At 36.8% G+C, this 24,953-nt stretch overlaps 1 protein-coding gene across 5 annotated transcripts in view; it reads left to right on the top strand.

The window, feature by feature from the left end:
* nolo (ADAMTS-like no long nerve cord) overlaps positions 1-24,953 on the top strand; it is a 219,832-nt gene that overhangs the window by 178,660 nt on the left and 16,219 nt on the right. For 4 of the 5 annotated variants that reach the window (XR_014177111.1, XR_014177110.1, XM_081973357.1 and 1 more), the window contains exons 9-15: positions 4,040-4,145; positions 10,485-10,580; positions 12,062-12,233; positions 12,294-12,384; positions 12,504-12,729; positions 16,733-16,911; positions 18,716-18,931. Coding sequence is in view for 3 of the 5 variants with exons in the window: in XM_081973357.1 (XP_081829483.1) it covers positions 4,040-4,145; positions 10,485-10,580; positions 12,062-12,233; positions 12,294-12,384; positions 12,504-12,729; positions 16,733-16,911; positions 18,716-18,931 (1,086 nt within the window). In the remaining 2 variants the exon portion in view is untranslated. The remainder of the gene's footprint in view (positions 1-4,039; positions 4,146-10,484; positions 10,581-12,061; positions 12,234-12,293; positions 12,385-12,503; positions 12,730-16,732; positions 16,912-18,715; positions 18,932-24,953) is intronic. The other variant, XM_081973358.1, reaches the window with a different exon arrangement.

Genomic DNA, 24,953 nt, shown 5'->3' with positions numbered 1-24,953 from the left:
AGTGCTATGCTATGCAAGCGAGACCTGAACGTTCTCGCAAAGAGCGGAAATAATGGTGAACCCATTCGAAAGGAAGATCTTACGCAGAATATATGAAACGGTTCAAGAAAACGAACAGTGGAAAATTAGATACAACCACGGGGAAAGCATACTTAAGACTTAAATGGGAGGCAGAAAGCTGGTTGGAAGACCAGGGGCGAGATGGGCAGACAATATCCAGGAGGACGGTCGATTCATGCTCGGAACTCCAAACTGGAGAAGGGGGGCGAAGGCCAGGGATACCTAGAGGAGGAATTGACCTGTAGCACCATTGGATGAATGAATAGATACAAAAAAGAATAAACGGCAAAACGAGGATGGGGACATGGAATCAAAATGGAGATGACACTATAGTTCATAGAGACCCAAAATGTGACAGATTCGTCAGAGAGGTGATACTAAAAATACATAAACATGTATTCTATCTCCCATGTTTTCTAACCCATACACCGAAGCTATATTTGAAAAAACCTTTGAAAACAAGGAATGGGAGTAAAAGTGAACGGTGTGCCAATATTGTAACATAGTTATTACACTATGTTCCGTACTAGCGTTGCACTAACCTCTCCCATAGGTACCTCTGCAAATAACGCTCCGTCTTTCAGCTACACGTATTTGTTTCGGTAGGTTACCCCCTAAGGTAGGCTAGTTGACTGGGTTACCAGCGATTTGTAATGTGCAACGTAGCACCTTTGAAAAAGTATCGCAATATAGAAAGTCATTCAAGACTGTAAATTTACGTGATCATTCCAGAGTAGTCCTGGGTAAATGGCAACTTTGAGAATCTTATTAAGGGATAAGGATTATCTTTGTTAATGGCGGTTTTTTTGGGAAGTGGATCTGTTGACCTGAAATGAAATCTTCTTTAATATTAGAAATGTTTTTTTTATTCTTTCATGCCATAAAAACTACCTATTCCTTACCTTAGGATGTTCTGGACTTTTGAGGTAATAAACTTTCCTTAACTTTTGTTCCATTTTCTTTTATATTTTCTAAAATTTCGTCCAACTTTTGCCATTTTTACTGACTGACAGGAATAAAATGCTCAGCCAAGGGGAGAGTTAACCTCCTTTATTGAACAACCCCAGTCAAACGCATGAATATTGTACCTTCTTGAGTTTTTACTTTCAGGAGTAGAATGACCCGGTGCACTCTACTAGGAGACCCTACTCAGGGGATGCTTGTTAGTCTGTAGCAACTCCCAATGCTTATTAGAAAGTTAATTGGCCAACTAACAAGTTACGTCACATTTACTCCAGTAGCCTGTCACTTGTTTTGGTTTTATTCCAGTTTTGGCCATTAATTTGTAATGGTTGTTCATATTATGGATCTCCTATGAATAATTGTGAAAATGTTGGAGTTGCTAGAACGCATTTTAAATTAATTGCCTATCGATTTTAGTATGCGACAGAAAGATTCAAAACTTATAGTCTGATTCTCGAAAGTTGACCATCACGTGACTAAAGGTGATCTCTCGCATTCTCTTTCAAAGTCAAATGTCAAATGTCGTTTGTATTATTGGCAAATAGTTCTAGTACTCCTTTAGTACTAGAGTTCAATTTCAGAATCGAGAATATGTGTCTCCCTCGGATTTTTGGACTTTTGAGAATCCGAGTGTACTACTCTTTCTCATTATGGATCGCAACAATTCATCATAAACCACCTTGTACAGGGTGCTGCATTTTCGATGGTTTTACGAGGTACAGAGAAAACGGTAATAGATAGAAAAAAGTAACATACGTGTTCTGATTTCTTTTTCTGAGCTGAGATGACTGGCGAAAAGTGGGCGGCGCAAACTTGTTTTGTTTCAAAGATACGGGGGATTTTCGAAAATTGGTCATTTTTGAACCTCTTCTGTATTTCAGTTGCTCTTAAAGTTATCAAAAAAGGAAGAACGGTTCCCGGTAGTAGTTTTCATGTAGAATCCAATGGAGTAGTAGTTTTTTTTCTATTCCGTTTAATTTCTAACATATGACATTAAGTTACATTTTTTTAAATGGGACATCCTATATATTTTTACGTTATTTAATTCTGTTGATTTTTACCTTTTCAACGGTGTATTACAACATTTAAGTTTGTAGAGGTTAATCCTGTTATTTTAAAAAAAGACCTTTGCTAAGCTTAAAAAAAACCAATATCTAAAATACCAAACAAAATCGGAAATCATATAAACTAACACATCAGAAAATTAAATATTTTTAATAAATGTTATTAAAAATCTTAGTTACAAACAGTTCTATCGTCACTTTAATAAGAAAAGTGGCCATTTCTATTTTCTACTATTTTTAAGGTAAAAGTTGAAAAAACTGTTTATAAACGACATGAAACATGTTAATATGAACATAGCCAAATTTTGCTTCGACTGTGGGCATTTTTATACATATTATTTAATACTTTTTGTTAAGGAAACGCTTTTTTTCTAATTACCAAGATTAACGTTTACAAACTTATATGTTTTAATACACCGTTGAAAAAGTAAAAATCAACAGAATTAAATGACCTAAAAATATATAGGGTGTTCCATTTAAAAAAATATAACTTACTGTCATATGTCAGAAACTAAACGTAATAGAAAAAAACTGATGACGCCATTGAATTCTACGTCAAAACTTCTACCGGAAACCGTTTTTCCTTTTTTGATAACTTTAATAGCAAATGAAATACAGAGGAGGTTCCAAAATGACCAATTTTCAAAAACCCCCCGTATCTTTGAAACAAAAGAAGTTTGCGCCGCCCACTTTTCGCCAGTCATCTCAGCTCATAAAAAGAGATCTGAAGGCGAACTCTCTAAGGAATAGCAGGGAAATTTCTTTGCTATCATAGAAAACCCTTCTCTATCCTAATATATGGTGGTACTCTTTACGTTTCAATTGGCGAAGATCGGCACTCAACGTAGCTATTCGGGTTGTGTAAAATAGAAAAACCAAATGAGGTCTTGCTATGATTTTATCTCTCTTGCGGCTATGAAATTTTGTATTTGCCAATCTTTCTTTTCTGTCGTCTTCTAAAATTCAAACGTTTTGTTTTTTAACCTTTATGCCCATCAGTGTCAACATTGTGTCAATAAGGTTGTGTTGGGGACCAATTGATTGAATTTGCACCCCCCTTTCTTTGTTTTTGAGTTTTTAGTTAAAGTGTTAATGCATCTATTAGTTATTGTTTTTGAAGTGTAAACTGTTCATGATGGAATGGTTGTGTTATGGCTATATAGGTTCCATCAACACATCTTAAAGTCCCATCCTACTTTCTTCACAAATTGCATAAAAATTGGTAGCATGTTTACAAGCAACTGAAAAATATTAATGGTCTAACAAGAAAATAAGAAACTGAAGAGGCAGAACTACAATAAATAAAACCAACAACAAAAATGGCAACAAAACGGATTATTTTAGAATGTAAACTTTGAAATATATGATTAATTACTGAAAAAGAAAGTAAAAAACGTAGAATTATTCAAATTATTGTCATTGATACTTGTCATTAACCCCGAATATGACGAAACAAGTAAAATCCCTAGATTTATTACTAGAAATTAGTCAATGTTTTTAGGACCGATAAGTTCCCGTTTTCTGTTGACGGTGTCAGCCGAATGTGATAGAAAATAGCTTAGAGAGTACCAACAGTTAATAGAAAGAAATTATCTTTCTTGTCTATTTCTATGTGTTTTCTATTTCCTACATCGTTACGGAGTTCGCCAACAGAACAAGTATGCTACTTTTTTTCTATCTATTACCGTTTTCTCTGTACCCCGTAAAACCATCGAAAATGCAGCACCCTGTACAGTACTCGTATATATCTAATTGCATTGCCTCTTATAGAATTCTGCTGTAAGAGAAATAGGCACCATCCAACATAATAATAAACCTAATGACCGCCATTATTACTGCAGCAATAACGATGATTTGGTTCACGATACAACATATTTGCCAGGTTATCATTATCAATCTGCTTAATGTAGTTTTGCTTTGTCCAGTTTTAATCGGAAATAATTCATTTCCAGGTGGCACGTTTCCGATTGGGGTAAATGCAGCACAAATTGTGGGGACGGAGTCAAGTATCGGCAAGTTTTCTGCATTGAAGAAGCGACGAATAACACAAAAATTCAGGTTTGTTTTAACGTGCACTTTATTACGCTGCCAAACAAAACCCCTAACAAGAACTATATCACTTGGCAAACTATTTTATTTGATTGCAGCTGCAATAAAAGCCACATCCTTTTTATTTTCCCGGGAATGGGCCCCGGGCTGAACTATTACAACCAGGTAGTTTTCCCGGAATTATCTAATTTTCACCGAACTTGTGTAACTCCTCTCGAACGAAACTCTCGTAAGATCCCGAACCGTAAATTGACTGAAACTTTTTGAGTCTGTACTTAATCAATTAGCGATTAATTCAGAATAATTCTTTACAAATTGCTGAATAGACTCGTTTTCACTGAATGTTTTACTAATTTTTAATTAAATTACGAATTATGTTAATTATTACTATAATTCATTTTACTAAACTAATTTTCGGTTGTACAATAGCAGTTTAAGGGACGGCTTAGTTAAACTGCGACTGGTGGGTCAACTCATTCATTTAAAATGCATCGCTGTGATCGCCAGTTTTCACCACGGAGGCCCTGACAAAGCCGCAAAGCCTCCTTGGCCGGGTATTTTGAATATCTTAGGGGTTGATTACACTCTTACCCCAAAGCTCTTTTCTGATCGTCGCAAGTACCGGACACTGTGTGTGAACGTGTATCCGAGTTTCCTCGTCTTCCAGACACAAGCAGCATTCCGGATCCTGTGACAGACCCAGATAATGCATGTGTCTTCTCATCTGACAGTGACCCGTGAGACGTCCTGTCACACATCTGAGGTCCTTTCTGGATAATTCCATCAGGAGCTTTGACTTGTTTCTTGGAAAGAAGCCCATGAGACATCGCGACTGCCGCATGCCTCTGGCCTCCTCCCAAACAATATCGAATCTTTGCCAGAAGATACGGTCCACAATGGCGGATCCAACGGCGCCGGCTAGTCTTACAATAAGTTTGGGTCCTACGAGTCTCTCTTTGGAGCCACGAATGGCCAACCTGTCCGCCTCCTCATTTCCCCTAACACCGGAGAGCACTGGAACCCAAGTTAGAAGTACCTTGGCCATCCGCCTGATCGACAGGAGTGTCTTCTTACACTCCAGCACCAGCGCAGACGTTGTTGAATCAGCTTTTAAGGCAGCCATTGCTTCGAGAGAATTCCCAGTCCTCCCTCTCGGGTACTACAAACTTTAGAAGCGTCGGAGACACCCGATCCTGCTTCATCAACAGTTCCGGACACTCCCTCAACGTCTCCCCCTAGCCCCCGAGATGATCCCACTATTCAGCTAAGTCTGTAATCAGCATATTGAGACCTACCAGTCTGTGGGCTGCCCTGGTGGCTTCTTTTTGTATAAACAGAGGTGCAGCCGCTCGAACGGCTTATCATCGTCATCATTATTGTGGCGTTACAGACCTGAGTGGACCTGAGGTGGTCTGATTCATCCATCGGGTACCCACCAGTTTCTGGATGTCATCTTTCTTCCTTGTTCTCGGCTGTTCTGGATCTCCACTCAGTTGTCTTCTTGGTCCATCGTATGTCCTCATCAAATGGTCAGTCCATCACATAGTCTTTTGTCTGATCCATTCGTTTCTCTTTTGGTCTTGCAGACGTATTCCTAACATGTTCCTCTTCATTTTTCTTTGAGCAATCCTTAAATACTCTATTTCCTCATTCCCTCATTGATCGTCATTATCATTATGGCACAGCCCTGGGTGGGCCTTAGACTGCTGTAGAATTTGTAACCATTCTTGCTGTCAGATGCGTTCCTCCGCCAACTCCAATCACTCTCATGTCATCCGCAATATTCTCCATGTATCGATAGTTTTTGGTCGCCCTCGTTTACATTTTCCTATTGGTTTGTCGAGAACGCTCTTTCTTGAACACATGTCCCAGCCATCTAAATCTCCCTATTTTTATTGACCTTACGATATCTAGCCTTTGGTAAATCCTGTACAGTTCGAAGTTATACCTAGATCTCCACACTCCATTTTCTTTGACGCCTCGAAAGATCCTTCGCAGGACCTTTTAGTAAAGATCCAGGTTTAGGAGATTTAATTGATTAGCGTCTTATAAAGCTTATACTTAGTTATCGATATATTGTGGGGTTTTTAATAATTCTCCTACATATTTCTTCAGAGGTATTATTGTCCCTAAGTGAGGTCCATGGTGAGGATAGATGGGCATACTTCACGAACATTCAATATACGTAAGGGGGGGCGACAAGGATAAATATTGTCGTCACGACTTATTTTACGAGATGAACCAGACAACTTTGAGGGGGGCGTCTCAATTGGTACTTTGGATACACTACAAGACAAGAGGGAGACAACCTAGAGTAATTGGTAGTTCAGGGGAAGGTGGAAGGTAAACGATTGTGAGGCAGATCTCTTGTTAGATGGATAGACCAAGTTAAGAAGTTCACAAATACACCACTACAAACCCTGCTAACTAAAACAATGAACCGGCAAACATGGAATACTAAAGTTAATAGTTGTACTTGATTCAGACAGAACACGACTAAGAAGATTATTGTCTCTGGTTACCAGGTATCTAAGATATACAAATTGGTCGACGGATTCTACTAAATCGTCTAGGGGGGGTATGTTCATGTCGGTCTTGCTCTGTTGTTGCTAGCATGTATTGCCTTCTCCATGTTGAGCAACAGTTCCATTCCTTTCTGCATGCTACTTATTATGTCAATATCGTCAGCATAAACAACAGTTTTGCCACGACTTATTAAAAATGTACTATTTCTAATTATATTCGAAAGTCTCACAACTTTTTCCAGCAGAATACATGATATAGATATGGTTGATTGTTAATTTTCCTACCATGATTCCCGCTTGGTTCTGTCCTACCAGCTTATCCACATAAGGGCAGACACGTACACAGAATATTCTGGAGAAAACCTTATATGCAGTATTTATTTTCTAAAAGGTCTGTACAAAATCATATGACATGTTCCTGACATCAAAATAAGCCGATTTATGTGTGTGTGTTTTTCCCATTTTTTATTAATTCTGCTGGTATATTGTCACTCCCTGGTGACCTGTTGTTTGGCAAGCTTTGTATAGCTTGTTCCTTCTCTGTTCTGGTCGGAGGCTCCTGTTCTTCATTATTTTTCATTACGTACTCTTTACTTGTGTTTTCTCAGTCTACCGTTTTCTGATTTTTTTGTTTACTAAAGAACTCTACCCATTTTTCTAATACATCACTCTTTGTGCATATCAGGTTCTATTGACATTGACTTTTCTCTAAATTCTTCTATATTCCTGTTCTTTGTTCAGTTGTTATATTTCTCGCAGTTCGTCGCTCATCTATTTTCTTATCTGTCTAGGCATCCGTTTTCCTGCTTTACGTTTATTTTTTCATAAAACCACAGTCTTCTTGACCTTGCGCTATCTGTCCCCACTATTTCATCTGTTCTGCTTTTACTGTTTTCTCTCAGTTTCTTCCTCAGTGTGTTTACTTGTTGCTGTTCATCTTCAGTAGTGCTAAAATGTCTACCCTATACAAGGATGTTTCATGTTTCATAGACTATGAAAAGGCATTTGACCGCGTACAACACCACAAACTGATGCAGCTCCTCAATAGGCTTGATATAGACCAAAAGGACATTAGATGCAGTGAAAACTTATATTGGAACCAAACAGCGCAAATCAAACTAGGCAATAATATGTCCAACGCCATACAGATTAGAAGGGGGGTACGACAGGGATGTGTGCTGTCTCCACTCCTATTCAACTTATATTCGGAAGCAATATTCCAAGAGGCCCTGGAAGACGTGGATATGGGAATCAAAGTCAATGGAGTGTGGATCAACAACATCCGCTATGCTGACGACACGGCCTTAATTGCTGATAACATACACGACCTACAACAACTGGTCAACAAGGTAGGAGAACAGAGCAAATCAATGGGCTTAAATATCAACACCAAAAAACAAAGTTAATGATTATCTCTAGAAACCTAAATATGTTTGGAAACTCCACCATAACATTTAACGCAAGGCCCATAGAAAGAGTAGATAAATTTAAATACTTGGGCATCTGGCTTTTCGAAGACTGGGCATCAGACAAGGAAATAAAATGTCGCATTGAACAAGCTCGACAGGCATTCCTAAGTCTTCGAAGAGTGCTTACCTGTTCCGATTTTGACCTTAACCCAAGGCTCAGATTCACTAAATGCTACGTTTGGTCGGTGCTTCTCTACGGTATGGAAGGTTGGACATTGAAGGCGGCTGCAATCAACAAATTGGAGGCTTTCGAGATGTGGCTGTATCGCAGAATCCTGAAGGTATCCTGGACGGCTAGACTAACCAACGAAGAAGTTCTAAGACGAGTCAACAGACAACGTGCATTGTTTGAATCGATTAAGAAAAGAAAAACGGCATACCTGGGGCATATAATGCGAAACACGAAATATCAATTCTTACATCTATTGATTGAAGGCAAGATAGAAGGCCGGAGAGGGATCGGAAGGAAAAAAATGTCCTGGCTGCGAAATATCAGACAGTGGACAGGGCTGAACGATGTACAGTCGCTGATACACACCGCAAGAAATAAGGAAGAAATGGAAAATGTTATTGCAAACATCCATTAGTGGATACGCATTGGAAGAAGAAAATACAAGGAGTTTTTCTTTATCCTAGAAGTCATTAATTGCTTCCAAATATCTGATTCGAAGTTTCTGCCTTGGTCTGTGTGAATCTCCAAAGGTACCCCATGTCTTGCAATTTCGTTGGTTATTAACGCTTCTGCTACGGTGATGGCTTTCTGATTTGGCAAAAGTACTCTTTCTGGACATTTCGAAAAGTAGTCTGTGGCTACCATCAGTTATTTGTTGCCGGATTCAGTTCGGGAAAATGAACCTGCTATGTCCACTGCTACTTTCTCCCATGGACTGCCGGAGGTACGCTGCATCATTGCTCTTTTTGATCTTGTTCATGGACCTTTCTTTGATACACAGGTAAAACCGCTTACACTATTCCTCGACGTCCTTTCTGCAGTTAATTCAGTACATCCATTTTCTATTTCATCCAGCCACTACGAAAGCTAACATTTTTCTTGGTTCTTTCTTCTGCTTGTCTGTTTTAGGTCATTAATATTAAGAAAGTACAAAATATTATTTTCCCAAACAAACTTAACCTAAACCCAACAAAAATAATAGGCTTTGCAGTATTATTTGCAATAAAAAGGTAATTGATTCGTTTAGCGAAAAAAGAATGCGATAAAGTGTAAAACTACCCCAGGGACCGAATGACCGACAGAGAGATACTTCAGTTTAGTTACGGTGCAATAAACAAGCTGGAGAGCGTCAAGAAATCCCATATTGGTTTTACAAGTTATCGCTCACCCTCGTTTCGCTTTTAATGCTGTTTTGAGGTTGGTTATTTCGACATCGACAGAGTGAAAATTGTTCCGTTTCATATTTTTCACAACTGAATCGGTGGTGTTTAGCAGTCGAAAGTGTTATGGATCCCTGAACTTTGAACGATATTTCTGATAAACCCATTCAGAAATATCGTTCAAAGATATTACCTTTTAAAAGAAAAAAACGAGTCGTATTTAAATTTTAAGCGCAGCGAATACCTAGTTTAGTTAAGGAAAGAGAAAAAAATATAGAACGGCCCCCACTGATAAATTATTCATGTAAAATAGAATTTAAAATATTTTGCTGACAAGTTTAAACGAGACATCCCCTTACAATCGAGGCACAAAGTTTAAAATATTCTCCTGAAGAACCAAACACTTTAACCTACTTGGAGAATACTTTTATATTTGGACGAAAGCCTCAATTAAGATTCTGAATGAGGATTCTATTAGATCTCTAACAATAATTAGTTACAATGAACTGACTGTAAAATGCCAAGAATTTTAGTGTGTGTGTAGGGGTTCTAAAAAATAGAAAGGAGCTACATTTGTATGGATAAACTTATGGAGTAACAAAATGGCGTAAGTAGATCAAATGGTACCAAAAAAAAAAAATATCCCGTGAGGGTACTTTAACCAACAACATAGCGTAATTTCTGTTACAATGTTACAATATCGACAATGATTTAATTTTTTTGCTCTTGATTATATTTTGCTTCTTACCAGCTTTTCTAAATCACCGGGAATCTGGGTGAAATATCAATGAAAATCTTTGGAATTCGGAAATTTTAGTCGGCAGCCAATGCAAAACTAAAAGTTCGGTTAGGAAACCATAATATTTACACGTTAACTCGACAACACTGGCAACTTAAGATCTTGCAAGCGCTGCGGTGCAACAGAATAGTTTTTACTATTTACAGAGTAATTTTTACTACTTATCCCTAAGGGCTTCTTAAAAATACGTGGTGCAACCGAGATTAAGTATAATATATTTCAGATTGACGATTCAAAATGCCACGGGAATAAGCCTTGGTTCCAGGAAGCTTGTAATGAGAACGATTGCCCCACATGGACGACGTCCAAATGGTCAGGGGTAAATATATATTTTATTTGTCTTGTTTCTAAAAAGCGAACAAATTCAGTAAGTTGGTAGTTTTGTAGATTTCTTATATCTTCCTTCTTGAACAAAAACATAACTTCTGCATTATACTAAGGATTTGATACTCTACCTTCCTGTAGACATTTATCGAGCAGTGACTGTAGGTTTTTCTCTATCTTACGTCCTCCAAATTTCAACATTTTTACTGTAACATTGTCTTCTCCCAGGCATTTACCGTTCTTCATCATGTGCAGAGCTGTTCTTATTTCTTTCATGGATATTTCTGGAAGCTGACTGTCATACCCGATGACAGAATTCTTCAATAACATGTTGAATTTGATGAGGGTCTGATACAATTATAAAGGGTTAGTTTTTTATATTTGTAACTATTTCATTTTCACTGAACAGTATGGTGGTGTGATCTCATATTTCTACGGATGGCTTTCTTTACAAATTTGTTAAGTAATTTCTGCTCTTCCGTTTCTTTGTTCTATAATTTGCATGGAGGTTGTGCTAAGTTTAGAATTTCCTGTTTTTTTAGTTTTTGAGCAGATCTTCTTAGTTTCTGTGTTTATAGATGCTAACAATTTTTCATTGAGTTGATTTCGAGTGCTTCATCCGATAGTAAATGTCTTGCTAGTTCTTTTTGGAATTCCTCCTGTCTTGCTTCCAGTTTATCACTTGTTGGAAATCTAGGTTGATAGGTATCAATGTTAAAACAATCCTGTACCATTCTGTTTTCGTTTCCTGTGTCGACTCTATTTAAAACTGAGTGGTCTTTGCAGCATTTACGATTATCTAAAAGAATATAATCAATCTCATTTTTCGGTAAATTGTCTGTGTTTCTCCACGTGCATTTGCGTTGAGGTGGCTTCTTGAAAAATATGTTTAAGCAGTAGGGGTTTTCATGGTTGAGGAAATCTACAAACATATTTCCTCTGTTGTTTCTCTGCCCTAGTCCATAGCTTCCGACCCACCTCGTGTCGTTTCTGGTTATCATTATGATGTGTGACTTTTCCATGCTTTTTCCCTATAAATATATCTTCAAAGAATTGTTTTGCTTCTATATCTTCTGAAGTTCTGTCAGGGCATATACATTTATTATTTGCATTGTGTACCGTTTGCTCAATTTGATTATCATCTATATGACTATCTCGGATGTGGCATGAAGTTTGTCCATTATATCTTTGATTCTTCTGTTAGCTAAAAATCCAACTCTTCCCATAGGGTGGTTGGTATCAAAGTTTTTCTGATATTGTAAGTGACCGGATAATAAGCTCGTGAGCATAGAATCGCATTCTTGAAGTAGCTCTGTTCCTGCCCTACCAGGATCACAGTGAGTGAGACAAAACCACTCAGATCTCTGCAAATACTATTTTCAACCATGATGACGTGCAACTAAAGTTATTACAATCAGACAGTAGTTTTTGGAAAACACTAAAAAGAAATAATATATGTTTCAAATTCCTTCATAGTGTTCGGTTTCGTGCGGTGAAGGAATTCAGAATAGGATAGTGGAATGTCGCGATAACAGAGACCAACCAAGTGATTTTTGTGACTTAAACACTAAACCAGAAACGATCCAATCCTGCTCTACCGGCATTCCCTGTTTATATGGCTTGGATAGTAGCGATTCAGATTTTTCTGGTAAAAAACTTTTCCTACCGAACACAACTAATTTTATATTGCTTTTATGCAATTTTCCAGAGCTAATTGAAAGTGAAGACGAAGAACAAATCTACCCTCTACCAGATCCAGAAAAACTAATTGGAGATCAAGTTGTCCCATCCGAGAGCACGTTAGTATCAAAAGGCCCGGTTTGTTTCAATTAACAAAAGCGGTACAAACGCTGCTTTTCTGTCTTCTAAAGCAATTTTCAGTTTTGTGTGCAACGTTAATTTTATTTAATGCTTCCAGATTTATACCGGACGAATGGGGCCCGTGCAGCGTGACCTGCGGCGAAGGCATCCGCAAAAGGGAAGTGCACTGCAAGATATTTCTGGAATTTTCCAGAACCATTGCCAAGTTGCCCGACAAACAATGTACAGGGGACAAACCTATCGAAATTGAAAATTGCTTTAGGGATCCTTGTCCATACGAGAGGATCGAGACCGATGTTAAAGATGATCCAGCTAATATAAAGGTATTTCTTTTAAAAAATGTAGTTTTAATTACCACACTAATTGAGTTGGGACATGATGTTGAAACTTCTTCTTTTTTTTCTAAGTTAACTTTTTTTTTCTATTTAATTTTGTTACTAAACTCAAAACATATAAATTTCACCTTATTCTGACACATTTTTCAATATACTCCAGTGGCGTAGCATTTTTTTACAGACTTGTGGTTATGATTTATTAAATAAAACATTTCTTTAAAACGAGCCAGAGACGACATAATTAAGTCGAATTTTAAAATGCTATTTCAAATACCTAAATCTTTGGTTTAACATACTAAATTACAAAATATAATATGTGAGTATTTGACGTGATATGCAACAAAACAATTCAATAACATCACTAATACAGCCCCGCATGCAGCTTTTTGATTATTTTTCAAGCCACCTTGACCACAAAGCTGTTTAAGTAAAAATAGAGAATTTTCTCAAAAACAAAAGGCAACTTATAATAGCTCATTTAAAAAAAAAAAACTTTTTAAAGCGTAAGAAAAGATTATACTTTTCATTTAAATAGTAAAACTACGAACTTTTAAAATCCGACTTCAAACTCGGAATTTACTTAAATTCCGACTTCAAACTCGGAATTTAGTTAAATCCCGACTTAAATCTCGGAAATTAGTTAAATTCCGACTTCGAACTCGGAATTTAGTTGCAATGTTGCCAAACTCACAAATTCTACTATTTTGGTTCGAAGAGTGTTTTTGCAATGTTGACAAATTAACAAATTTTACTAATTAAGATCAAAGAGTGTTTGCAATGTTGCCAAACTGACTAATTTTACTAATTTGGTTTGAAGAGTATATGCAATGTTATTAAACTGACTAATTCTACAATTTTGATTTGAAGAGTGTTTCCAATCTGTCCAAACTGACAAGTTCAACTAATTTCTTTGAAGTGTGTTTGCTTGCAATGTTGCCAAATTAACAAACTCTCCTAATTAAGATCGAAGACTTTTTGCAATGTTGCCTAACTGACAAAATTTGGTAATTTGGTTCAAAAGTGTCCTTGCAATGTTATCAAACTAACAAATTCTACAATTTTGGTTCGAAGAGTGTTTGTAATGTAACCGAACTGACAAGTCCGACTAATTTCTTTGAAGTGTGTTTGCAATGTAGCCAAAGTTAACAAATTTTACTAATTTGCTTCGAAGAATGTTTGCAATGTTGCCAAACTGAAAAATGTTGTCTAATTTGGTTTGAAGAGCTTTGGCAATGTGACAATGTAAATTCTGAGTTCAAAGTCGGAATTTATCTAAATTCCGAGTTCAAAGTTGGGATTTAATCAAAATTTAACTAAATTCCGAGTACAAAGTCGAAATTTAACTAAATTCCGAGTTAAAAGTCGGAATTTAACTAAATTCCGAGTTCAATGTCAGAATTTAACTAAATTCAGAGTTCGAAGTCGGAATTTAAGAAAAAAAATGTTTGTGGCCCTTCTACGCCTTCGTATAAAACTTTATGTGATGTGAAACAATAACTTTATAGAAAATTACCTACGCCACTGGAATCTCCTAAAAAAAAGTGTCTTAACAATGTAAAACTTATATTTAGAAATAACTAAATTAAAAAGATTTTTATTTAAATGTGAAAAAATCGGTTTTTACGCTTATCTCAAAAACAATTTTTTTAAATCTCAAAAAAGAGGATATCAATTTTTTTCTATCTCTTATAATTTTCGGAAGACTATAAGAGATAGAAAAATCCTATAGAAACATCGAAAATTGCCCTTCCTGTACAAACTAAGCTAAATGTACTCTCGATAAATTTGGATCCGCGTTTCAACAATTAATCTACGTCACAACTTTGGAAACAAATCCTGATTATTATAACTTTAGTTGCACGTCGTAACACAGGTGAGTCTATTGTCAATCGAACTTAAAATATGTTGGCAATAGTGCGCAATTTTCTTGCTACCGAGCTATTCCGATCACCGATCTCAGAAATATCAGCGTTTTTGAAATTTGTTGTGACTTGTGATCCTATTTTACGTTCCCGTGGTCATTAAACGGTATACTTGTGGAAGAAAAACATTCCAACAATCTGCCACGTAGCTGTCTGTTATGCCAAAACCGTCGAATACTGGCTACCTGATTGTTAAGCCTCTACCTGAAAATTTACTCAAATAAACCATTATTACTCAAAGATTGAGGAGACAAACAAACAAATAATATCAGCAATGAAAGAAGCGGAAAACAAGTGAAGAAAGGAGGAGAAGTTGAGTGATAATACTAAGAAGTTAATGGAAAAAAGAAGAAATCTAACAGACAAACAGCAATGCCACCTCAGCTAAGAGAAATCAACAAAGAAATATCAAAGGCTATCCGAAGAGATGTAAGGCTACACAAAACAGAGGAAATAACTAGGGTGAGGAAAACAGGGGAATGAAAGTGCTTAGGAAAAAATTGTCTGAGGGTAATAAACAATTAAGTAAGATAATTGACAATAAGTATGGACAAACCACCACAAATAAACGAGACATCCTGCTAATCGTGAGAAGCTTCTATGCGGAGCTCTATAAGAAAACTACAACAGAAATTGGTGTAGGCATTCCCGTGATACAAAATCAGAAATCACTCAAGATGAAATAAACAACTGCTTAAAAGACATGAAAAACAATAAATCACCAGGAGATGACGAAATTAGCACCGAAAATATAAAACTAGGAGGATCAGCTTTTCTGAAAATACTGTGTAAGCTATACAACGCTTGTTTAAGAAACTTTCCATAACACCTGATCAATGGATCATCCATCTTAATAACACAAGAAAGGAGATATAGCCGAAATAGAAAACTACAGACCAATTAGCCTGCTATCGCAGATATATAAGCTATTTATGAGAATAATCAGCAACAGGCTGACAGCTAAACTCGATCTTTACCAACCTATTGAGCAGGCAGGATTTCGTAAGGGCTATGGCACAAATGATCATCTTCATTCAATTAAAATCCTCAATGACAAATGCAAAGAGTATAATAAACCGTTCTTATTTTTGTAGACTATGAAAATGCTTTTGACACAATAGACCACCAATATGCCACAATATGCCTCTTCGGACGTTGATGTCCAGCACTCTTTCCAGCGTTTAGGAGGACTGCCTTGGGTTTTTGCGATTTTTACAAGTCTGTTGTCTTCCATTCTGTTTACATGTTTATTCCAGTATTTTCTTCTCTGTCTTCCTCAGGTCGTCCTCAGAATACTTACTGTCCTATTTGCGTAGCAGACTACATTGAAATAAGTGTTCCTCATTTCGTATCCTGCTCTTTTAGGTACTTCTCCGACAATTTTCTACATAATCATGTGGAATATAATTGGACTAAGTGGATCACCTTGTCTTATTCCGACAGTGGTTATTGATCTCATATATTAGTTTTATGAATATCTGGTTCACTTCCTTTTCTCGCATTATTTCAATGATTGAATTAAAAAACTTAATAACTTTAAAAAGTGCTCAAAACCGCGACCAATCCGCTTGATAGCATACGGAAATATTCCTGGCATTTCTTCAATTTGACCAGCAGCCGCAATAATCCTTTCTACTAACTCTCTTCTTCGATTTCAACAGGAGTGTCGTACACAAGACTTTTCATGTGACCTCACAAAAAAGTCACATTCGGTCAGGTATGGTAAACGTGGAGGCCATGCATTTGATGCGTGTGATTGGCAGCACTCTTTCCTCATAGGTTTTGTTAAGATGTCCCTCGTAGTATGGAAACAAGACGATTGGTTTACTCCAGTGTGTGGAGTGAACTCCTATAGGTTGATAAGCAAAAGTCGTTAGTTTTGGCGAGATCTACTAACCCTCAAATTTTGGCACAATAGTTTCGGAACACTCTGTACGAAGATCATAGGAAAAAAATGTTGTTTACAAAGTTGTATCGCTAAAATCGAATAAAAAAATGCATGTCCGAACCTAATTATAAACAAATGACTACGTTTTTGTTTTAGCTTAAACTACATTTTTCTTTTGCAGGTTGGTTCTGGAAGCCCGGCTAAATCTTACTCTTGGAAAGAACAGGGTTTTACCCATTGCAGTGCATCCTGTTTGGGCGGAGTTCAAGAGTTAATCGTCAACTGTGTAAGGGACGACACACAAAAAGTTACCTCACCTTTTATGTGCCCTATAGAACTGAAGCCGGAAATTATTATTAGGTATAGTCCGATTATTGTAACTTTAGTTGCACGTCATAACTCAGGTGATTCTATTGCCAATCAAACTTACAATACAGTAGCATAGCATAGACAGGAGTTTGAATTACGCGCTTTAAAATATGTTGGCCATAAGGCAGACATTGGTTGACATCTATTTTCTGTTTTTCTTGCCCAAGTATGATTTTGAGTTCAAACATGTCAGATTAGGAGATGAATTTTAGCGTCTTCTCTAATCTTCTTCTTCTTAAGTCGCCGACGCCTCACGCAGCTCTGAAGATGTCTATTGGTGAGCATATCCAAACCATCTTCTGAGATCTTTTAACCCTGAATGGTATGCAGAGTATTCTTCTGTACAAGTACATCTCAAAGACCTGCAGGTTCCTCTCTAGACCAGGGTTAAGAGTCCAATGTTCACAACAGTACAGGGTGTCCGGATTTATTGTGTTTTGACAGAAAAACCCCATTTCGCGGTTAGATAGGAAAAAACTAGTATACATGTTTAGAGACAGAGTTCACGTTTATCTGAAAAGGTAAAATGGGAGTCGAACGGGTGGAACAGAAAAGGAAATACAGAGATTTCAGAAAAACTAAAACAAATAGTGTCAACCAGCAAAAATTACAGTAAAAACAACTTCAAAACGTTCAAAAAATCAAAAATCAAAACGGACAACACAGCCTTGTGTTCAGAAATGAGAACAGTAGGGAAGGGTTTGGTATATTTTCGGAATGGCAACCCTAACCCAGGGTTTATAAACACCGTACAAACAGTACGGTTAAAATGGTAACATTGTGCTCTTGGTATACGGTTCAAGTAAATGAGGAAGACGGTTTAAGTTTTCGGAACGGCATCCTTCGGAGTTGACCGGCCGTGTTATGACAGCGTGCTCTGGCAGACCAAAGTTAACAGTTCGGAAAACTTACAACCTGGGTATTGACAAGATTGTATTCCTTTGAAGTTGACCAGTCGTGTTATCACATCCAGTACTGGCAGTTCAAAGAAAACCGACTTGAAAATACCGATGGAGGTTTTGCGGATAACGGAATTGTGGCCCTCGAAGTTAACCAGCCGTGTTATGATCGAAGGAAACGATCCAGCAATACCTTTTGTCTGAGTAATTTCAGGATTGTGGCCTGTCGAAGTTGAACAAATAAGGCTCGACATCCGTAGGTAGGGGAGACGGTGGGAGACAGTCAGAATACTCCGTCTCTTGCCACACTATGTAGTCGTCCCGAATTCTGCAACCCGCACCGGGTTTGTAAGTTAATGAAACAAAATAAACCATTTCTCAATTATAAAAATCGCGAGTGTTAAACCTTCCAGAAAGCTGCCCTCATCCTCTAATAAATGTAAGTACAATCTAATTAATAATTGTAATATTTTGTGCATGTAAAAGGTATTGTGTAAAGTGTTACTTTTGGAGATTATTTTTAAACGATTTATTCTGATTTACTGAACTGATAAACTGACCATTTAGTCATTTAGTTTTAACTGCTATTTAGTTATTAAATTATATTTTTCTATCAAGTGCTTTGATTCTACTTCTGAAACAACATCTCGATAAAAACGTTTATTAAAGTAATAAACGCACGTCTCGTTTAACTTGCTGAGCCAAAAAGGTTTTTAAACAATTTAAACGGAACAATATCACAGTCAATTGAATTACCTAAACCACCGTAGGCTCGTTATTTATAACATTGACCATGCAGCCCATTTTCACCTTGATGACGTGCAACTAAAGTTTTATTTATCAAACTGTCCTAATGTTATCATTACTTATTTTCCGGTTTAAATAAACATTTTTAGGGCTTGTAATGAACACTCTTGTCCACCCCGATGGTCTTACACCGAATTCTCGCCGTGCTCACAAAGTTGTGGAATTGGAATACAAACTAGGGACGTGAATTGCATTCACGAGCTCACGCAAGGCGGCAGCAACACCGTTATAGTGCCTAATAATCGTTGTCCACAACCACCACCACCCGATCGGCAATACTGTAATGTCCTGGATTGTCCAGTAAGGTAGGAACTTTGAAAAACTTTTAAAAAATTGCTTTTGTGTTATACTGTGTACGCCGCTGTGTTATTTAAGTGTCTCAAAGTATAAAAAATCTGAATCTAATTAAGTACACCTACTGAAAGGCACCAATAACGTTAACTTCTTTCCTTTCGAAATGATAAAAACTAATTTTTCGATTTGTGGGATAACCCATTAAACAGATTAACACCCCATTAGCGTAGGTAGGATTTATTACGAGTTATCTCCTTCGAAAATAAAACTTCCATGGACCAGGAGAACAATAGAGAACTGTTCATTTTCTTTCAATAATATTGTTCCAAAATGAACTTTTAGTTATTTGGTGTTACCTCGTGTAGTCTTAGTTCATTTCGTTTTACCCCGTATATTGTATTGTTTACGTTCTCGAAAGTCGTAGCAAAGAATATAATTATAGCTATTTAACCAGAAGAGACAGTTGAAAAGAGAAAGCGAATCATAGAGAGATGGAAGAGACAATTAACTGATATCGGCTTTGATCGTTGAAAACCAAGAGTCTCATTGGTTGGTGATTCAGGTTGTTGAAAAACGTTGCCATATCTCAGACCACATCAAGTTGATAATAGTTAATAAGGATTAATAAACTCTTAATATGCTGGTTGATAATATAGGCAGACTAATCATTGACGAACATGAGGTTCTTGAAGCGTGGAGTGAATACATAGCTGAACTATTTGATGACAATAGATCAGATCAACCAGACACCACTGTTAGCGTGGAAAGTCCAGAAATCCTAAAGTCCGAAGTACTATATAGCATACACTCTGTCAAATCCAAAAAAGCGATCGGACCAGATGATATTCCAGAAGAAAACATCGTGATTTTAGTTTTAGAAGATTGACTGAAGTCCGTGTTTATAACATTGCCTACAAAACAACGTGCAAAGAAATGCAGTGATTACAAATTGATAAGTCTTATGACATACACACTAAAAGTAATCCTTATCATTATTCATAGAAGAATACGCAACAAATGTGAAAGTTATCTGGATGAAACTCAGTTTGGTTTTCGAAACGCTCTTGGTACCCAGGAAGCAATGTTTGTCTTAATTAAATATACTTCTTCAAAAGAAGTATAACTTTGTTCAACCTATATTCTGAAAAAATATTTAAGCAGGCTTTGCATGACCAGGAGTGCGGAGTTAAGATTAACGGCGAACTGATCAATACCATCCGCTATGCCGATGACACCGCAATCTTGCGTGATGATCTCCAGGACCTTCAACGTCTTTTAGATACTAAAACTTAGTTTATGGTTTTCAGTAGTCATGATGCTGCACTGCAAATAAATGGTCAAAACAAGGGTTCCATGTTTCAAATATCTTGATTGTTACATTACAGAGAATCTCGATTCGAATAAAGAAGTCAAGTGCAGAATTCAACTTATAATGAAGGGCAAGATAGAAGGCCGTAGAGGAGTCGGTAGAAGACAAACCTCGTGGTTAAGGAATCTTAGAGAATGGACCGAAATTCGAAGCGCAGAACAACTCGCCATTGTGATTCCCAACATCAGGAGGACCTGATACATCACCAGAAGAAGAAGAAGGATTGATATCTTCCAAAGATTTAGGGGCAAACTTAAAACATTTTGACTGAAAAGAAGTAAACAATGATTATAAGAAATTAGTTTATGAAAGATCATGAGTACTCTGAAAATTTAATGTAATTTTTATTTCATAATTAAATAAGATAAGAGACAGCCGGCAACATGTTTCCTACCAAAGGCAAACCGAGGTCACCCAAAAACATCACCCCAACCTCAAAGGAATTATGTCGGCTCTCTTTTCTTGTTAAATCTCTTTGGTCTAGTTCAGCTGTTTGTGAGAGAGAGGACCTTATGTCATAGTTTGAAGTATAAGAGAGGATGTCAATTTCAGGAGTATTACCGAATTCCCTCGAATCCTTTAGGCATATACAGCAAGTTGTCAGTTATGGTCAGTTATACAGTACTTGAATGAAATAGTAAAAAGTTTGAGTAGAAGTAGTGATTTTAGTGTGAAAAACGATACATTATTAATAAATCCCGTGAGAAACAAACAACACTATCAAGAATAGTAAGGAAGCATTACTGATCAGTAAATCTATTACTGTTCCTGATAGTTACTTTAACCAAAATACGTCTAATGTTACGACTGAATGACGTACGTACGTTTGCAGCTTATTTATAAAATTATTCTGTAAATTTGTTGTAAATAATAAGCCCTTTTTTAGTCTCTTACAAATTAAATTAATAATTTTACAGAAACAAACAAAATATTTTCTAAACTTTGTTGTTTACAACTAACTTCATAAGCCATACATAAAGTTTCGGTTCAAATGTAGGAATAAATTATGCCAAATCTGCCTGAACTAACTTTATAGATTTATAGTCACGCAGGCAACACAACTACTTATTAACATGTAATTATTAAAATGTCAAATTAGTAGCAAAAAAGTGAGTCAATAAAATTAAAATAATACAGTGTGACCCTTTCTACATAATAAAATATTTATCCACGACTAACTCAAACTGAAAATTGGTCATATAAAGTGAAGCCAACACCTTTCAGTTCGAATCCATGCATAAATCATTAAGGTTTCTCTGGAGGGTATGTAACATGAAAGGTTGGCTTTGAGTTACATACATTTTATAATAGTGTATGTGTGTGAAAACGGAAAGGTTATTTTAGAAAGTTCAACGGCATTTTTGCGCCCCGAATAATTTCTCTGGCAGAGTAAACAAGTAGAAAAGAAAAAAAGCGTTTGCTCGACGAATCTCGAACGAGTTAAATGGTTCTTAAAATTAGAGAGTTAAGCGCCGACATTAAAGATAAAAAAGTAGGCAATTTGTTACCAAATTAGCAGTCCCAATTTCTAAGTCGTAAACACTGGTAAGATGCAAATAACGCTCTAGTTTCAAATTAAGCTCTAATTTCGCCATTTTTCTGCTGTCGTATTTACTTTCTTTGATTACTGCAAAAACTTTTTTTTTTCAACTTAACTAATTTATTTTCCTACAGGACCTGAATGGAAAGATTGCAAATATTTTTCAACATTACCTTCAAAACGTCCAAATAAATAATTGGAATGAATAATATGTCTAATCTTTTTCTTTATTAATCAAATAATCACAATATTTGTTACTACGCGCTATTTTTTTTCAAATCGGTGAACCAAACGACAACAAAAATCGATCAAAGTTAAAACCTCACTTTCATTTAGAATTGTGTATCACTGAGCAATATGCATCCAAACAGGAAGGCACTGTGATCACCACATAGTTATTGCCGCTCAATGCTCTCACCTCTGTTGTGAAGCCTTGTCGTGGAAAGGATGTGCTGGGAATTGAATGGTGGAGGCCTGTACGCTGTGGAGCCAAAGGTCCCATAACTAGGGCCTTACGCATAACAGATTACTGGTGGTTTAAAAATAAATCCAACAAAAGCCATGCTTATGCTATTTAGTCACAAGCGTAATCAAAAAACACGCCCGGAGATTAAACTCTCTGCTACTGTGCTCAATTACAAAGCCGTCATGGAGAGAACACATACTCTAAGCAGGGTGTGCATTGTGGATGTGCAGGAGGGCCTTTGGTGGTACCAGGGCCTAGATTATTGAAACGATGGAAGAAAGTTATCAAGAAATGTATAATTTGACAGAAACCTGCCAATGACAACCAGTTCTGTCACATTCTATCAACATTTATTTCGACAATTCTAGTCCCTGCGTTCAAGAATTAGGTTCCTGGAGGCGAACTCCGTGACGATGTAGGAAATAGAAAACGCATAGAAATAGACAAGAAAGAAAATTTCTTTCTATTAACTGTTGGTACTCTCTAAGCTATTTTCTATCACATTCGGCTGACACTATCAACAGAAAACGGGAACCTATCGGTCCTAAAAACCTTGACTAATTTCTAGTAATAAATCTAGGGCTTTTACTTGTTTCGTCGTATTCAGGGTTAATGACAAATATCAATGACAATAATTTGAATAATTCTACATTGTTTACTTTCTTTTTCAGTAATTAATCATATATTTCAAAGTTTACATTCTAAAATAATCCGTTTTGTTGCCATTTTTGTTGGTGGTTTTATTTATTGTAGTTCTGTTGCTTCAGTTTCTTAATTTCTTGTTAGACCATTAATATTTCTCAGTTCCTTGTAAAAATGCTACAAATTGTTATGCATTTTGTGAAGGAAGTAGGATGGGACTTTAGGATGTGTTGATGGAACCCATATAGCCATAACACAACCATTTCACAATGAACAGCTTACACCTCAAAAATAACAACTAATAGATGCATTAACACTTTAACTAAAAACTCAAAAACAAAGAAAGGGGGGTGCAAACACAATCAATTGGTCCCCAACACAACCTTATTGACACAATGTTGACACTGACGGGCATAAAGGTTAAAAAACAAAACATTTGAATTTTAGAAGACGACGGAAAAGAAAGATTAACAAATACAAAATTTCATAGCCCCAAGAGAGATAAAATCATAGCAAGACCTCATTTTGTCTTTCTATTTTGCACAACCCGAATAGCTACGTTGAGTGCCAATCTTCGCCAATCGAAACGTAGAGAGTACCATATATTACAATAGAGAAGGGTTTTCTATGACAGCAAAGACATTTTCTTGCTTTTCGTTAGAGAGTTCGCCTTCTGGAGTTTTAATCCAAGAGTCCTCAACTGGTTCTATACTGTGCTGTCAGTGGACCCATTTTGACATGAGGCCATTGTCTGGTGGCCTAGTGTCGAAAAGACGATAACGCGTTTATCCAAAGACTCTGACCATATGTCCCAGTTACTAAAGCCCTCCAGCCTCCTCAGGGTTGTCATCTCTTATCGCGAAGACTGAGGGAGCAATAGGGCACCACCGATTATGAATGAAGGAAGTTGATTGGTTCACTGACGGATCCAGAACGAACGAACGCGCTGGAGCCATAACCCAACTAATTAAGAATACTACCACTCAAACCTCAGGCAGTACATGGTTTGCACAGACATATCAGCGTCACTGCTTAGGGAGTCTTACTTATCCCAAAAAAAAAAATAGAAAAAACAAACAGCTTTATCAACTACTCACCACATTTTGTGGAAAACTGCATTCTTTAACCCTACATTCGGTTCTTGGTGAACTTTAATGTTAATTTGTGGGTCGCAACGATCTCTAAATAAGCAGCTCATAAGCATATTGAAGAAGATTTTCCACTGGACATTGCGAAATGCCCAGGCACTCTACGAGAACGTGTATCGGAGTTTCCTCGTCTTCCAGACAGAAACGACATTCCGTATCCTGTGACAGACCTATTTTGCACTAAAAATCACTAAGAAAAATAATTTTTTTTGCACGATTTTATATAAAAAAAAGACACCGTTGAGTGAGGATTTCAAAAATGTGCTTAAAACATCAATTTTCCCACTACAAGTGGGTTTTACACGCGATTTTGTCCCTGACTGTCCTTTCAAACTGTGTTTCTGGCAGTTCAAATTTTGACACCGCTTTTCTTCCTGACTGTATTAAATTGTGTAGCGTTTTTAATGTCATTGGATAAGAAATTTAGTGAGGATTCCAAAAATGTGCTTAAAACACCAATTTTCCCACTACAAGTGGGTTTTACACGCGATTTTGTCCCTGACTGTCCCTTCAAACTGTGTTTCTGGCAGTTCAAATTTTGACACTGCTTTTCTTCCTGACTGTATTAAATTGTGTAGCGTTTTTAATGTCATTGGATAAGAAATTTAGTGAGGATTCCAAAAATGTGCTTAAAACACCAATTTTCCCACTACAAGTGGGTTTTACACGCGATTTTGTCCCTGACTGTCCCTTCAAACTGTGTTTCTGGCAGTTCAAATTTTGACACCGCTTTTCTTCCTGACTGTATTAAATTGTGTATCGTTTTTAATGTCATTGGATAAGAAATTTAGTGAGGATTCCAAAAATGTGCTTAAAACACCAATTTTCCCACTACAAGTGGGTTTTACACGCGATTTTGTCCCTGACT

The sequence above is a fragment of the Ips typographus genome, linkage group LG2, assembly GCF_016097725.1.
Source record: "Ips typographus isolate SLU linkage group LG2, UJ_Ityp_2.0, whole genome shotgun sequence".
Classification (NCBI taxonomy): domain Eukaryota; kingdom Metazoa; phylum Arthropoda; class Insecta; order Coleoptera; family Curculionidae; genus Ips; species Ips typographus.
The sequence above is the reverse complement of the archived record's forward strand: the minus strand, read 5'-3'. Positions and strand labels throughout refer to the sequence as shown.